Source organism: Myotis brandtii, unplaced genomic scaffold (genome assembly GCF_000412655.1).
Source record: "Myotis brandtii unplaced genomic scaffold, ASM41265v1 scaffold506, whole genome shotgun sequence".
Lineage (NCBI taxonomy): Eukaryota > Metazoa > Chordata > Mammalia > Chiroptera > Vespertilionidae > Myotis > Myotis brandtii.
In genome coordinates this window covers 3,068,725-3,084,712 of record NW_005369287.1, presented here as the reverse complement: position 1 = coordinate 3,084,712, position 15,988 = coordinate 3,068,725, and the positions used below count along the sequence as shown (strand labels likewise).

Here is a 15,988-nt window from a genome sequence, read left to right as displayed (position 1 = left end):
TCTTCAGTGGTCTGCCGCTCTGTGGAAACCCCCCAGGCCTCTGCTGACATCGTACAAATCATTTACTCCCTCTGGGCTTTACTATTCTCTTCTGTCCAATAAGTAAATTGAGTTGGGTGATCATAAGGTCCACGTATAAAATCTCTGACTTTATGCATTTTATTTGCTGCCTGGGGTGGAGTGGGTTCTCCAATGTGCTAGATTTGGTTAAAATGAAAAACTTTTTCAGCTTCTTTATACTGGGCTTCTATTTGTTTTGGATTGGGGTGTGTTTGTCAGTAAGATTTTTTAAATTTTTTAATTTTTTTATTTTTTTGCATAGAACTATTATTGGAAAGCAAAATGATTACAGAAGATATGAAGTGAAAAACTTACCTAATTTAACTTTTGAATTTTCTTAAGAGTTGAAAGTTGACAGGTTTACCATTTTCTAATCTAGATGGTTACAGATGAATGGAAACAGCTTGAATTTTTTTTATTTATTTTTTACATTTTAAAATTCAATTCTATATTCAGTTTTTTGGAAGAATTTCTCTTACTGGATTTTTGCAGTCAAGTTTTCAAACAATGTTTGCTATGAGATCACTTTGTGAATTTATTTTCCTTTGACAAATGGTGACTTCCTGAATTTCCCCCCATTCTAACCTCTCTCTCTTTTTTTTTAATATATTTTATTGATTTTTTACAGAGAGGAAGGGAGAGAGATAGAGAATTAGAAACATCGATGAGAGAGAAACATCGATCAGCTGCCTCCTGCACAACCCCTACTGGGGATGTGCCCGCAACCAAGGTACATGCCCTTGACCGGAATCGAACCTGGGACCCTTGAGTCCCCAGGCCAACGCTCTATCCACTGAGCCAAACCGGTTAGGCTAACCTCTCTTTAATAAAGGCTAAACTACTTCAGATACTTGTTTTAGATATATTTAATTCACGAGATATATGGCTTGACAGATTTTAATGCCCAATCTTGTATAGCTTGTTGCTGTAATTTGGTGCTTAAAGAAAAGGAGTTCTTTTTTCCTTTTTCTTTCCTTTCTTCATCTTTTTCTTTTCCAAGGGTTGGCGGTCTGTGGACCTAGAGCCAGCTCTCCAGTGTGTGGAGGAGAGAGTGGGATTGTGTGAGATCCTCCACAGCGGGCAGAAGCTAGTGTGTCTCTTCCCTTGAGGTATAGTCCTTCCAGTCTGCTGAACTGTCAGATCCACTGAGGGGTTGGTGAGCAGATTGGACAGTGACTCGAGGAAACAGTGGGGCAGGGGGTAGGGAGTGTCACTATTTTAAGTAGCAACTATCAAAAGTAAAGTGTATTCTCCAGGGGCTTAGTAGATAAAGCCGTGCACATTTCCAGCGTTCCCGGTCTGTGAGAATGGTGCAGAAGAGTACAGGACTGTTTTCTAAGAGGAAAAGGAGGATGAGTGAGAGGGTGAGGAGAGGTGAGTTGGGGCCATTGTAAGGCACTAAGAGAAGAGGGGCATAAATGTTACTTTGCGTTTCATGCGGTGGAACTTGCTTAATCCTAATGTTTTTTTATCAGAAAACCAGCCTTCAAGTTTTGCATTCACATATTTGTGTGTGTTTTTTTTCCTAGAAAGCTTGTTTTATTATTAGAATCTTTTACCCCGTTGTGATTTGATAATGGTATCTTATGGGGAAAGGGGCAGAAGTTAACAGACTTACCTTGTATGTTATTATCGTTTGGACTTCCTGGGAAACAGAATCCTTGCTGCAAATCTTACATGACTGATTTCTGGACCCAAAGTGGGCTTGACAGTGGCCTGGAGCAGTAATAGCCCCCTACTGTCGGGAGAGGCCAGGGCAGACTTTTCCCAGCGAGCCGCCTGAGGAGAGGCCGTCCTGGCCTCTGGGACCCAGGGCACTCTCCGTGGTTCCCCTGACTGTGGCAGCCAGGAAGGATCGGCTTGGTCAGCAGGGTGACCTACAACAGGACAGGCGTGGCTCTGGGTGCCTGAGAAGTAAATTGAAAACACTGAAGCAGTGGTCTTCAGTGAATACCTTGTAAACACCTACCGCAGGTGGTGAGCAATTGCTCTTGTCTTTGTGGAGGGAAAAGATGTGGGCTTCTGCTTTTCAGGAGCTTATGTTTTGTCCCCATCTTTGGCAAAGTCACCAATGAAAATGGGTGTTCAGCTCTGTGACTCTCATTCATATAGGCCCTGAGTTGATCTTCTTGGGCCTCTGGAACACCTGACCCAGGGCTTTCAAAGTCTTCCTTCTTCTTCAAAAGCGATGCATACATTGCTGATAACTAAATGTTCATCACCAGCCTATATAATAAAGAGCTAATATGCAAATGGTCATCACACTGTGATGCCCTCATGCTGTCACAATCCATTACCAGGAGGCTGCGTGCTGAGCGGGTGCGGGCGCGTGCGGGTGGGCGGGGCTGCGTGTGCACGGAGCCGCGGAGGTGGGTCTTGGTGTCACCCAATAGGGGTGGGGCTGGCCAGACACTTCTATTATAGAGAAAGGGCAAATAGCAATATTAAAATATTTCCTCTAATTAATTCCCTTTTAATGTGCATGAATTTCATGCATCGGGCCACTAGTTGTAAAATAAAACCTACAAGTAAGCCAACAGAGGAAATTAAATTTCCCTAATCTCCCTACACGGGAGCTAACCACTGCAGTGCTTCTGAAAAAGGGAGATAAGTAGCCACTGCCTCCCTCCTTTGGGCCTGTGAGTCTTCTGTCAGGAAGAGGATCCCCCAGGACCGTAGCCATGGGGTGGTCTTGCTGGTGAGGACAGCTCTTGGAGATAGAGGGATAGTGACAGTAGGTTTGTTAGGGAAACCCCTCAGGAAGCGGCACTACTTGCCTGCTCTTAAATTCTTCTCAGATTTTCAATTACGTGCTCAGTAACAATACTTAAACTTGTAATATCTGGGTTAAATTGTTCTCTTCCTTTTTAAAAAGACAGCAGGTACAGATATATGCAAAGTTAATATGTGCATAGACAAATCATAATGTAATCTTATCTTTCTACTTTATTTTTAGGGCAGTCCTGGGACTTGATAGAGAAGCAGTGAGAATAGGTTGGGGAGAGCAGTGAGTTGGGAGTCCACAGTGTGGACTTGTTAGCCTGACTCGAATCACACCCTCTGAGCTAGAGAACAGTGTATTTAATTACTTTGAATCTCAGTTTCTCCATTGGTAAAACAAGGAACCGCATTAGGCAGTCTTTTAGTCCTACCATTGCAGCCTGAGGCCATAAATCTCAATTTACTTTTGCCTTCTCTGGGACCCCTCTACTCTTCTGTGTTGTTCAAAGTTGAGGGGTACTTTCCCTTTAGTAGATAATTTTCTGAGGTTCCGGCAGCCAGGAGTGAGCCAGTGAGAGGAAACAGCAGCGTACTCTCCAACTGGCCCAGCTGGGCTTTTACTAAAAAGGGCCATTTCTAGTCAGAGGATTTCAGAGTGTTAGAAAACTCAGTGGTGATATGGTTACGTTCTTCCTTAGACTGAAATTACAACCCAAATGCACTTAATGATATACATATGTATTGTAATTTGTAAACATAACTCAAAACCCTGTATCTGAGTCAGGTCATTTGCGGCCGGCCATTCAGACTTCATTTCTATTTGACAAGGGTTTATTTTAAGATTGCTTTGTGGAACGGTTGTTTAACATTCGAGTGATCTATTAGTGTCAAGTCTTCAGCTAGAGCTGTTTTAAATGAGCCACACGTTAAGTAGAAAACCAAACAGAAATGTGGGTTTCCAGCCCAACTTAGCAAAATTAAGTGTAACTTAATTTTTTTATTCTCACATGTATTTATTCAGCCTGGGTTTTTTTCTTGAATATTCATTTAGGATAATAGTATCTGTGTAACTGAAATTATTTTAGTTACTTTTTCCGTTGTTGCTTAGCAAGAACTATGACTACTTAATAGGCTCAGAGAAGGGCCTTTTACAGTAGCTAAGTTAATGGGTTTTTGTAAGTGGACTGTGTTTCTTAGCAAAATCTCAAATATAGGAAGAATAACATCTGCTTCTATAGCTTTATTTCTAGGATGTTAAAAGAAATGTTCTATGGAAATAAGTTCTCAGTAAGCCATTAACTACAGTATTTTTTTACAGGCTAAATATATATATATCGTAACTCTATTTGGTTAACTTGTTGGAGATGGGGGTCAGTTGGATGGAAGCCAAAGATGATTTATTTAGGGAAATAGCTATACTGTGCTTCAGACCGAAGTTTGATACACCATTCTAAGCATTTTCCATTACTATTGTGGCTTCCCCTCTGCTTTCCTGGTGTCCAGATTGTCACAGTCATGACTAGGGTGTTCTTTCCTATCTAGCAGATGTAACCACCGTCAGTTTTGTAACTCGGGTTTTCAGCCCTCCCCTTTTATGTTGCAGATGCTCCATCCTGGCCTGTAGTGCATACGTGGCTCTGGCTTTGGGTGATAACCTTATGGCTTTGAATCACGCAGATAAACTTCTTCAGCAGCCCAAGCTGTCAGGATCTCTTAAGTAAGTGTGACTTGCCCTGTGTGTCCCTGCTTTGTTTTGTTGGGAGGTTTTCAGTTAGTTTGTGGTGCATATTGCTTTTTTTTTTTTTTTACTCCCCCATTGGAATGAATATATATTATTAAGAGAAAGCAACTGGTATATATTTCATGTTTAATAGTGAAATTTTTTCACTTGTTGCATGTCCCTTCCTCCCTCCCCTACCCTCCACCCCCAACCCCAGTTGGGGCAGGCTAGCTAGAGGAGGTGAGACCTGAGCTGGCCCTTTTAAAGGCGGAGTTAGGTAATGGCTTGTGGAGTTGAGGTCCAGCTTTGAGCCCGGGAAGGCAAGGCCACCCGGGAGCAGTGGGCGTGCTCTGCCCAGACACTGTTTGGTAGGAACAGGGGAATCTTTGGGGGAGTAAGAATATTGACCGGATGAACGACAGTGGGACCAAACTGTGGAAGCTTTAAATCTATAAAAGTTTAGCTTTGTCTGTTTTGTTCTCGTGTAGAAAAAAATCATTAAGATTTTGAGCAAAGGTGTAATATGTCTAAGCGTGTTTTCATTTTGAAAAATCAATCAGGGCATCGTGGGGAAAATGGCTCAAGGTAAGAGACTGGAAGAAGCGGCTATGGTAAGCCAGGAGGATGTGCATCTGCTCTGGCATCAGTGGGCATAAAATAGATGATCAGAAAAGCAGAAACCTTTAGAATGGAAGTAGAGTCGATGCAACTGAAATCTAGTCTCAGTCTGGTCTGGTGCTCTGGTGTGTTTTGGCTTTTCTGGCAGCAGAGACTCGAGCAATCTGGTTCTGAATCTTCACTCGATGGGCATTCCTCCTTGGACTTGCCTCTCATTTTAGAGCCTCGTTACCTTCTTATGTTAATGTTACTTTCTGTATAAATATAGAATAGCATAAATTTGCCAATTTTGAGCTTTCTTAATTGATATGTGTAATTTGTCCCTACTTAGTTAATATAAAAATTATTGTATATTTCTAAAAGATTTTTTTAAATTGTTTTTTAGGGAGAGAGAGAAACATTGATCAGCTGCCTCCTGCACGTCCCCAAACGGGGTTGGAGCCCGCAACCCCGGCACATTCCCTGACCAGGAATCAAACCTGCCACCTTCAGTTCATGGGATGACACCCAACCAAGTGAGCTACACCAGCCAGAGCAATTATTGTATATTTTAAGATTGTTTTAAAGAGATACCATTTAAGTGACCCTTAATTATCCATTTATAAACTTAGATATCAGTTCCAGGACTTGAATATATGTAACATATACCAACTCTTATACATTGGGTATTTTTGTGGTGATCTCCTTTTCAGTTTGAAATCCGTTTTTTTGTTTTTCTTCTTTTTAACTTTAGGTTTTTGGGTCATTTATATGCTGCAGAAGCCCTCATCTCTCTGGACAGAATATCTGATGCCATTACTCACTTGAACCCGGAGAATGTCACTGATGTCTCCTTAGGGATCTCTTCAAATGAGCAGGACCAAGGTTAATGAGGACACATTTGATCAGAAGTGGTCACCATTTCCACTTCCTTCCTGTTGTAACTCAGGATGTGTGGAAATTTAAGGGCACAGTTGTAAATGGAAGGAAGTTTTAGGTGGCTATCTACATTTTTAGCTGTACTGCCTTTGAAGTAATTGTTTGTTAAGTAGACCTAGGAGTTGGTTATCATGTGGTATAAATTCTTACTTTTAAAAGGCTGATAGTGTTAGATCTATCGTTTTGAATCATGGCTAAGTTTTTTTGAAGGAGTGAGACTGGCATCCACTTCATTTAAGGTTATTTCTCAGGCACGGGGTGGTAGGTGGTGGTCGAGTTTTGGTGTCTTTTAATAGAACCTCTACTACAAGAGAAGTAAATAACAATTGCTGGGACCTTGGATTTTCATTTCATAAAGAAAATTAGGTTCTTAGGATATATACTCTCTTGTCCTGCTTCCTGAGATTTATTTTCATGTCTTTGCAGGATCGGACAAAGGAGAAAATGAAGCAATGGAATCCTGTAAGTGAGAAGTTCTGTAAATACTTAAGTAGCCTGGCCTGCATCCCAAAGATTTAGACTCCAGCCTCCTGTCCTTCATTTGTCAGTCTGAGGGGCAGAGCTGTGCTTTGTTTGGAGCGGCTCTTGGGCAGTGGATCGGGTTGCTCCCGGGCCCTTGGCCTGACCTCTTCACCAGTGTCTGTGTTTTTTCCCCAGCTGGGAAACGGGCCCCTCAGTGCTACCCCAGTTCCGTCAACTCTGCCAGGACCGTGATGCTGTTTAACCTTGGCAGCGCCTACTGCCTGAGGAGCGAATACGACAAAGCCCGCAAGTGTCTGCACCAGGTGAGGCAGAGAGGGCTGTGCAGGCTTCTTGTAAAGCAGGCAGCAGAGGTGTGGAGTGTGGGCTTTGTTGTTTTGTTTGAGGCTCCTGGGGAGTTGGTTAAACATTGGAATATTCTTTTCCAAGCTTAGAGATATTCGTGCAAGGTAAACAACTGAACAGTATGGAAATGAACTTAGGACTTGATTAGGAAAGAAAGAAAATGGACCTAGGCACTTAATGGAGAGTTTTTTTCTGATGATTTTAATAATTTAAATTTCAAAAGATTGGAAACCAGCCCTGGCCAGTATGGCTTATTTGGTTGGAGTGTTGGGCCGTGCATGGAAGGGTCATGGTCAAGGCACATACCCAAGGCTGCGGGTTTGATCCCTGATCAAGGCAATGTTTCTCTCTCACATCAACATTTCTCTCTCTCTCTCTCCTCTCTCTTCTCTCCTCTCTCCTCTCTCCTTCCTTTTTCCTCCCTCTCTCTCAAATCAATAAAGACATATCCTCAGGTGAGGATTTTTAAAAAATATATTGCAAACCATCTAAATAAGGGCTTATTTAAAAAGGGGAATTACAAAGTCAAAGAGTATACAGATGTTAAGGTTTTTAATATGGAAAGTTTGTGCCAGGTGACATATTGACCATCAGCACATGAGAGAGCCCACATCCCCAGATGTTGTCAGAGTAACTGAAATTGAACCTATTCTCAGGATATGGTGGCTTCGGGAGATTCCTTCCCATGAAGGCCACTTGGTGTGTCCAGCAGTGTTGGGCTTACCATGCAGAAAATAACCAGGAGTGATGCTTAGTCAACTTAGTGGCATCTGGTCAGCATCTCTGGTCCAGAATCAGAACAGCTAAGTGATGGACTATCCAGGGAAACACGTTCGATGTTATCTAGGAGTTGAGTACAGGAGTTAAATGGGTACGAGTTCCAATGTTTCACTGTTCTCAGTGGCAAGGCAAGGGTGGTTAACAGCCCTCTGAAAGTGCTGGTGGACCCCGATGACAGCGGCAAACAGGGCTTTTGATCTAAAGTTACAGCGTGTACGGTCCAGCTCAGGTTCTCATGCAGCAGGTGGCCATGGCGGCTGCCACGCTGGGAGACACACATGGCCTGCTTCGGGGTCTGACGGAGGTTTGTTTTGGTCCCTGGGTTTTTAGGTTAATCCAGTGGCTGGACCTTTGTTAATTGGGAGGCCCACCCTGCCTGGGAGGGCAGAACAGTGATGTGAAGGGTTGGAAAGGGCTCCTGAGTATATGTTTCTGAGGTTGCCTGCCCACCCCTGACCGTTCTGAACAGTGAGTAAGCAAAACACCATTAAGTCTCATAATAGATAAAGCTGCAGACTGTGGTCAATGCAAAGAATAACAAATGACCAATGTTAGTGGTCAGTTGGAGGGAAAATGGAGAATTTAATATTCACAAAATGCTGTAATGGTGAGCTTGCCTGTATAAAGATGGCCCTGGCCTGGCTGGTTTGGCTCTGTGGATAGAGTATCGACCTGCGGACTAAAGGGCCCCAGGTTCGATTCCAGTCAAGGGCACATGCCCGGGTTGCAGACTCAATCCCCAGTGGGGGGCGTGCAGGATTCTCTCTCATCATTGGTGTTTCTCTCTCTCTCTCTCTCTCTCTCTCTCTCCCCCTCCCCCTTCCCCTTCCTCTCTGAAACCAATAATATATATATATAAAAGATGGGCCTGGAAATATAAAGTCTCCTTTTCTGGACGGAGTTGTTCCCCCTCAGTAATGTAGTGGGAGGGACAGAGAGCTCCCTGCTTCATTCCGGAGGAACTCGGGAGCTTGTGCTCTGGACAGGAATCCCCACTCGTCCGAGGTTTCTCCTAATGCTGCCAGGAACTGAACTTGGGCAAGTGTCTGGACCTAAGGACAGCTCCCGCAGTCACACCTCGGCCTGCGATGCCATTTCTCCCCATTTCTGCCTGTCACATACGGACCCTGCAAGGAGTAGGGCAGGCTTCCCTCGCCTGGAAGCTGTCCATCAAAAGAAACGCCTTTTCTCTCCGTATTCACAGTACATTCCCTTTCCTCTCTCCCTGGCATTTAGGTAAATTGGTTAGTGTGATTGTCAGTTATTTACATGCTTGTTTATTATCTGGTCAGTAAATATTTGTAGAAGTACATTTTCTGGTTAGGGTAAGGGAAGAAGCAAAGCAGTCTGGGAGCACGAGGACCTGAAACTGGATGGGGAGATATGAGTCCGTGGTAAGTTTCAGAAAGGCTGCAGCCCAGAGAGGCCAGGGCTGAGGAAATAAACCTGTAACCTCAGCACCTTTGTCCAGAGCAGTCCAGGTTTCCTTTTCCAAGGACCAGGTCAGAGAGAAGCTGCTGGCTGGTAATGGATCTTGGATCTGGGGAAGGACAGCATTTGCTTGAGCAAAGAAATTATTTTGACTAAATCGTAGTTTAGTCCTTAAGAATGGAGACATGATAGGCATAGTGGTATGCTATTTTCTGTATCGCTGGCCTTCTTTTTTTTTAATCCTCACCCATGGGTACTTCTTCCATTGATTTTTAGAGAGAGTGGAAGGGAGGGAGAGGGGGAGAGAGAGGGTGGGGGGGAGAGAGAAACGTGGACATGTGAGAGACACATCAGTTCGTGCCTCCTTCAAGCTCCTGAGGGGGGATGGGCAGGGGAGATTGAACCTGCTTCCAGGGTATGTGCCCTTTACCTGGAATGGAACCCAAGACCCTTCAGCCTAAGGGCCAGTGCTCTAACCACTGAGAAACCGGCCAGGCCTATATCGCCAGCTTTTAAGATTGAATTCCTGTTGCTAACATTGGGAACTTGCAGGTTACAGTCCTGACCTGTTACGTAGGAAGATGAATGGGCATGCAGATTTTACTCTAAGTGCCAGTGTATGTGTGGTGGAAAGCTGGTGAGTGGAGTCAGGAGGGTCTAACTCTCAAAACTGAATATAGCCTGGAGATAGAAGAACCCAGACACACATATGCAATACCCTTTGTAATACTTTTAGCAATAAAAAAAAAAAAAAAGAACCCAGACAAGTGAAAGCCAAGGGGGCAGAAAGGCTTTCCCCTCTGAAGACCTTATTATGGATTAGGCAAGGAAAAATAAATATTTAACTAAAAATTACATGTCTGGTTTCGTTGGTAGGGATCAAGACAAAGGCATCTGAGAGCCATCAGAGCAGAACTATAGTGGTCCCTGGGAGGTCATGTGGGAATGAGCTTCAATAAGTTTGCTAACTTGTCATTGGTAGGCTGACATCCTTTTTGTTTGTTTGTTTGTTTGTTTGTTTTGGCATTACTTGGCATTTGCATCTTAAGCTGCTGGTTTCACGGGTGACTATTTTGTTTTGAGCACAGGCGGCTTCAATGATCCATCCTAAAGAGATACCCCCTGAAGCCATCCTACTAGCAGTCTACCTTGAACTGCAGAATGGTAAGGAATGCTTTCCTCCTCTTCTTACTGGGGTTTGCTTTTTTCTCTTTGACATTAGAACTTAGCCTTCCTTGAAGATATTACCCATCAGGGTCTTCTAAACAAAAATGTAGCTAGGGAATTTTTGGTATTTTGCAGACTCCTCCTTCTTGCAAGTTAAGTGTATTTCCTTTTATCTGTGAAAATGTGAAATAGCATAACTTCTGACACTTAATTATAATTTAATCCCTACTGATTAACCTTTCTCTTAGGCAACCAAATGACTCTAATTGAGTAATGAGTCAGAATGCCAGTGGCTCTGAGTTGTACATCTGAGTACTTTGAACACAGATATCATTAATGAGTTTTGCAGTAAACCGGTTTTTGCTGAGAATTATTTAGACCAGTGATGGCGAACCTTTTCAGCTCAGCGTGTCAGCATGTTGAAAAACCCTAACTTAACTCTGGTGCCGTGTCACATAGAGAAATTTTTTGATATTTGCAACCATAGTAAAACAAAGACTTATATTTTTTATTATTTATTTTATATATTTAAATGCCATTTAACAAAGAAAAATCAACCAAAAAAATGAGTTCGCGTGTCATAGGTTCGCCATCACTGGTTTAGACAGTCCTAAATACCGCTTACACTTCTGCGGTATAGATAACCTCAAGGATATGGCTCCCTGCAAGAAAGGCTGTGGGTCCCACGTAAGAGAGAACATGAAGTAGAAAAGATATGTGAATGGGAGAAATTAGAAGAGGCAAAAATAGAGTTGAAAGTCAGACCTTCTTGTGGATCATGGGAATCCTAACAAGGTTCCCTTCTTTATAGCTGAAGAAGGGGCGTTAAGTGCCTGGCACTAATCCTGGCCTCCTGAAAGGCATGATTAGGGTCAGTGCATGGTTCTAGATCCCTTCTGTGCATTCTGCCTGTAGACAAGTTTTCAACCTGAGCATCACTGCTGAGCTTAAAAAAAATCCCATTGCCCAGGTCACACACGTCCCTGTGGGGCTGGGACGGAGGCATTATGTGATTCCAGAGGATAGCAGAGGGGCTGACCCCTGCTTTTCCAGAACATCTTTACCCCCCTCGCAGATTCCAGTGGCTTGCTTTAGATGTGGTGGTATTGTTGTATGCTCTTTTTTTTTTTTTTTAATGGGAAGTGTTTTTTAGGTAATACCCAGCTGGCCTTACAGATCATCAAAAGGAATCAGCTGCTCCCTACAGTGAAAACACTCTCTGAAATGAGAAAGAAGCCAGTGTTCCAGCCCGTCCACCCGATCCAGCCCATCCAAATGCCAGCGTTCACTGTACAGAGAAAGTGATATTTTGCTCTTGGAAAACTGTTACCTGAGACCCAGGGGAGTACTTATGGGCCTTTTTAGTTGTATCACAGCAAAATGAATAAAAGACAGATGGTGAAGGGTGCTAGTTTTGGACATACAATTTGAAACGATTCTAACCCCTGATTCTATTTTTTGTTTTGCCGGAAGCTCACTTAAAATTAAGGATTCACAAATTAATTTTCATCTGTTTTTCTTTAATCTTTGCTAGACTATTAATTTGGAGCCATTATGTAATGTATCTGTGTCATAGGTAATTAAATCATGGTCTTACCAGAACAGCCTCATATAACAGATTTTGTCTTTCTTGCAACTGTTCAGAGTATGTTGGCATCTGAGATTTATTTAGTGTTAAAGTTTGTAAAATTGAGAGAACCACCTCAGCAGTAGATGAGTAGCCCTTCCAGAAGCTGACCCAGAGGCATAGGGGAGGAGAAGTTCGTGTGTTTTATGCCTAGTTATGAATAAAAGGACCAACAATGCAGAATAAAACCCAGAGGGCTAGTTAAATTGACCAAAAGAAGAGATTACTGATCTGATAGGAATCAATTTGCTAAAAATCACAAGTGAAGACAACAAGGTTCAGGGCTCTGGTCCCTGTCACCTCCATCCCCTTGGGCAGAGGCACTGATTCTGGAGTCTGTTAGCAAGTTGTTCAAGCTTTGTTGCTAACCCCTTTGCAGATGCAGACAAAAATGTACAAGCTCCTTTCCCGAAGACAGGTACGTGTTGCAGGATCAACGTGGCCAAAATTTGTGCATAGGGTTAATATACTAACTTGAAGTAGAAAAAAAAAAAATCAAATGTAATACAGACTTGCTTTAGAAAAATGGATGACCTCCCAGTTAAAATCAAATGGGTAGATTCATCAAAGCTAGTCATTTAGGAGTATCTCTTGCTGTCTGCATCTCTCCAGTTCCCAGATTTGGAACAGTGTATCACACTAGCTAGCTCCATGCAGGTCCCTGGGTTTCACAGCTAGAAAAGGGAGTGTTTGCATAGCCCAAGATTTATCCAGAACTTTATCTGAATTAGATATTGGCTGAAATCCAACAGAGCCTAGGGCTGTATCCCAGAACTGAGTATTTGTGGTGTATTAGACATTGCCTGCAAATGACTCAGACACAGGGATGGATGTGCACATGGGTCTTGCTCTTTTGTCAGATTACAGTTTTTGTTGTGTGTGTGTTTTTTAAAATATATTTTATTGATTTTTTACAGAGAGGAAGGGAGAGGGATAGAGAGTTAGAAACATCGATGAGAGAGAAACATCGATCAGCTGCCTCCTTCACACTCCCCACTGGGGATGTGCCTGCAACCAAGGTACATGCCCTTGACCGGAATCGAACCTGGGACCCTTGAGTCTGCAGGCCGATGCTCTATCCACTGAGTCAAACCGGTTAGGGCGAGTTTTTGTTGTTTTTAACTGATGGGAGAGAGTGAGAGAAACTTGGATTTGTTGTTCCACTTATTGATGCATTCATTGATTCATTCTTGTATGTGCCCTGACCAGGGATGGATCCCGCAACCTTGACATGTCAGGACTATGCTCTAACCAACTGAGCTAGCCGGCCAGGGCTGTCACATTACAGTTTTATACACAGAACAGATTCTTTCCGTGTAGGTCCAGAATACAGGCCCTCATTTCCGTGGGCCTCTCAAAGCCTTTTCCAGATGAGATGAAAGGAGTTTCCTTAAAGTGCCCTGGCCATTGGTCCAGGTGTGCAGCCTCTACTCTCCAAGCCCCAGCTCTGTGGGACCCCTCCTCTGCTGCAGGATGGTCGCAGGGTTGCTCAACCTGGGCACCTTCTGGAGAGAGAGTCTACAGACCTCAAAAATGGCTAGGACCCCACCGGGCCCTGGGTTGTGTGAGGTGGGAAAAGGCCTGTAATTATACTCAAAGATAATCTTGGAAGAAATGTCAAGAAATTAGAACTTTCCCCGCTTGCTGTTTGGTTTATGGGAAAGCGGGAATCACTGTGAGGCAGGTTAGGCCCCCGTGTTGTTGTGTTAAATAAGAACACATTTGGCTACAAGTAGCAAAAAATGGACCCGCTGTTTAAAGGATGAATGTTTTTCCCTCACTGAAGGGGGCACGTAGGCAGCTGCCTGCTGGCCTGGGTTCTAGTTCTCCATGATGCCAGCAGGGACTCGGCTCTATTTTCCCTCATCACTCTTAGCATTGGGGCCTTTGTCCCCATGGTCACAAGATGTTCCAGCATTATACTCACATGGAAGGCAAGAATGCAAGGGCAAAGGCAATCTATCTTGATAGGAGACTTGTCAGGATCAAAGCTTTCCCAGAAAACCCCAGCAGACCTCAGCTTACATCACCTCTGTCAGGTCCTCGTGTAGCCATCCTTAGCTGCAAGGAAGCCTGGGAAAGAAGTGAAGTCGCTGCCAGTATCTGCTGCAGTGGCTGGAACAGCCCCATTAAATGTTTTCCCAGCCTGAGAACTGTCTCTGATACCTTGTGTCAAATTGGGATTCCAGCAGCCCAGCTTTGCCTTCCACTGCCACCCTGGGCAGATCCCGGCACATTAAATGTAAGCTCTTCACCTGGTGACTGTACTGGGTGCATCAGCAGGAAGGCTTCTTCCCACCTGTTTTTCCTGCCCCCCCCCCGCCCCCACGCCCTGTTGTTAATGCCACCTGCTAACTAAAGCAATACTAACTCTGCTGAAAGGTTTTAATTTTTTTATTTTAGAGAGCAAGAGAGAAACATCGCTTTGTTGTTCCACTTATTTATGCATTTATTGGTTGTTTCTTGTATGTGCCATCAAGGGGGATCTTATGGTTTTCTGTAGTTTAACAGGTGTGGGTGCTGTAGGACTTAGCCTCAAAGGATGGCATCTGAGAAGCGCCCTGTTGAAGCTCCACCATCCATTCGGCTGCAAAATGGGGCAAAATTCACTGACCCAATGAGAATGTGATTGTAGGTGTCCCCCAAACTTCTTAGAAGGGTTCATTCCTTCTAAGGGATTCCTTAGAAGGAATGAACCCTTAGAAGGGCTGGGGTCGTCCTCCTGGCTCCTACCCCTTAGGAGGCCCCCAACAGAGCTCCGCTCTGGCCACTTCCTTGACTGGCATGTAGGCCCAGCAACCTTCAGCGGCCTTTCCGGATCCTCTTCCACCTGCCTGCACGGGGGGGACACTTCTCAAATTCTGCCCCCTGTCATAACCACATGCCCTGATGGATATTTCCAGCACTCACAGTCCCTTATCTGACTGTTTAGCTAGGAACTCTGCCCCTTACTCAACCCAAGCAACGTTGAGCAAATGCTGGGTCTCTAAGTTCTTTGACAGGTTTGCAAAATGAGCGTACCTTTCCTCAGGGTCCAGTGTGAGGTGGTGAATGCAAAGCGCACCACTGAGTACAGGTGAGTTCACTTACTCCTCCCTCTTGCTGTCTAAAGGACCTACTCAGCCCAGTCACCCTCTGCACCTAGAGAAAAGTGATGACATCACAGACCCTGGAGCCAGACTCAGACTGACTTCAAATCTTGGTCCTCTCCCTGGGACAGTTTGATCTGGAACAGGTTGTTTTGCTTCTCTGTGCCTCGGTTTCTTTATTTGTAAAATGAGGACACAAACAGTACCTACCTCACAAGGTTGGAATGAGGTTTAAGGGCCTGGCTATTGTTGCTATTGCTGCACATGCTGGGAACTCCACAGTGTAGGAATTTTCACTGTGTGATATAGAAGATGTCATAGCAGGGACTGTTTTCTGAACCTGTGACATTGTGGAGGTAGCACTGCAGGTGGGTGGTAGGGGGCAGGGGGCTCCGAGGTAAGTTACTCTGGAATGTCCAGTTCACTGGCATCCTGTGTTCTCATCCCATTGTTACCTGCCTCGGGCCCTTACCCTGTGATGACAAGAAGTCCAGAGTCTCCCTACCTCAGGCCCCTTCTCCCACCCTTTCCTCACCACCCTACACTTCCTCCAACAGCTCTGACTCCTGCCCAGAGGTTCCTTCAGGAGCTTCAGGGTCTTTTCATGGTAACTGCTCCCATCTGCTTAGCTTCTGTGGATCCCTCCTTTACACCCATGTGTTACCCAAACTGGATTCTCTGCTGTCACCCAAAAGGAGTCACCATTTCCCACCCCCAGGGCTTTGCTTCAGTCTCCTCCGCTCCCAGGAACTCTCTTCCAATTTCATTGTGTCCACATCCTCGCCATCTCACACTGCCTCCCTGGGTCCCTGACCTGCAAGGAGGGTCTCTTATGCCCCAACTCTTCATTCCACCCATGCTTACCAAAGGCATGTTCTGGGCTGGTGAGCTTTTTTTGTTGAGGCCCATGGTAACGTGGCAAATCTGCAGGCACAGTCTATGTTCTGTTCTTTGTCATTTGTTTTCTTCTCCTTCCTGTTCATGATACAGTATAAGGATCTGTATGAGCAATAAAATCTGAACAGGAGAATT

General features: G+C 44.3%; 1 protein-coding gene across 1 annotated transcript in view; it reads left to right on the top strand.

The window, feature by feature from the left end:
• CNOT10 (CCR4-NOT transcription complex, subunit 10) overlaps nucleotides 1-11,852 on the top strand; it is a 45,309-nt gene extending 33,457 nt beyond the window's left edge. Inside the window, 6 exon segments of the mRNA XM_014548383.1 lie at nucleotides 4,385-4,498; nucleotides 5,853-5,983; nucleotides 6,464-6,499; nucleotides 6,695-6,822; nucleotides 10,162-10,237; nucleotides 11,394-11,852. Coding sequence (XP_014403869.1) covers nucleotides 4,385-4,498; nucleotides 5,853-5,983; nucleotides 6,464-6,499; nucleotides 6,695-6,822; nucleotides 10,162-10,237; nucleotides 11,394-11,545 — 637 coding nt within the window. The 3' untranslated portion in view covers nucleotides 11,546-11,852.
• Nucleotides 11,853-15,988: the final 4,136 nt, after the last annotated feature.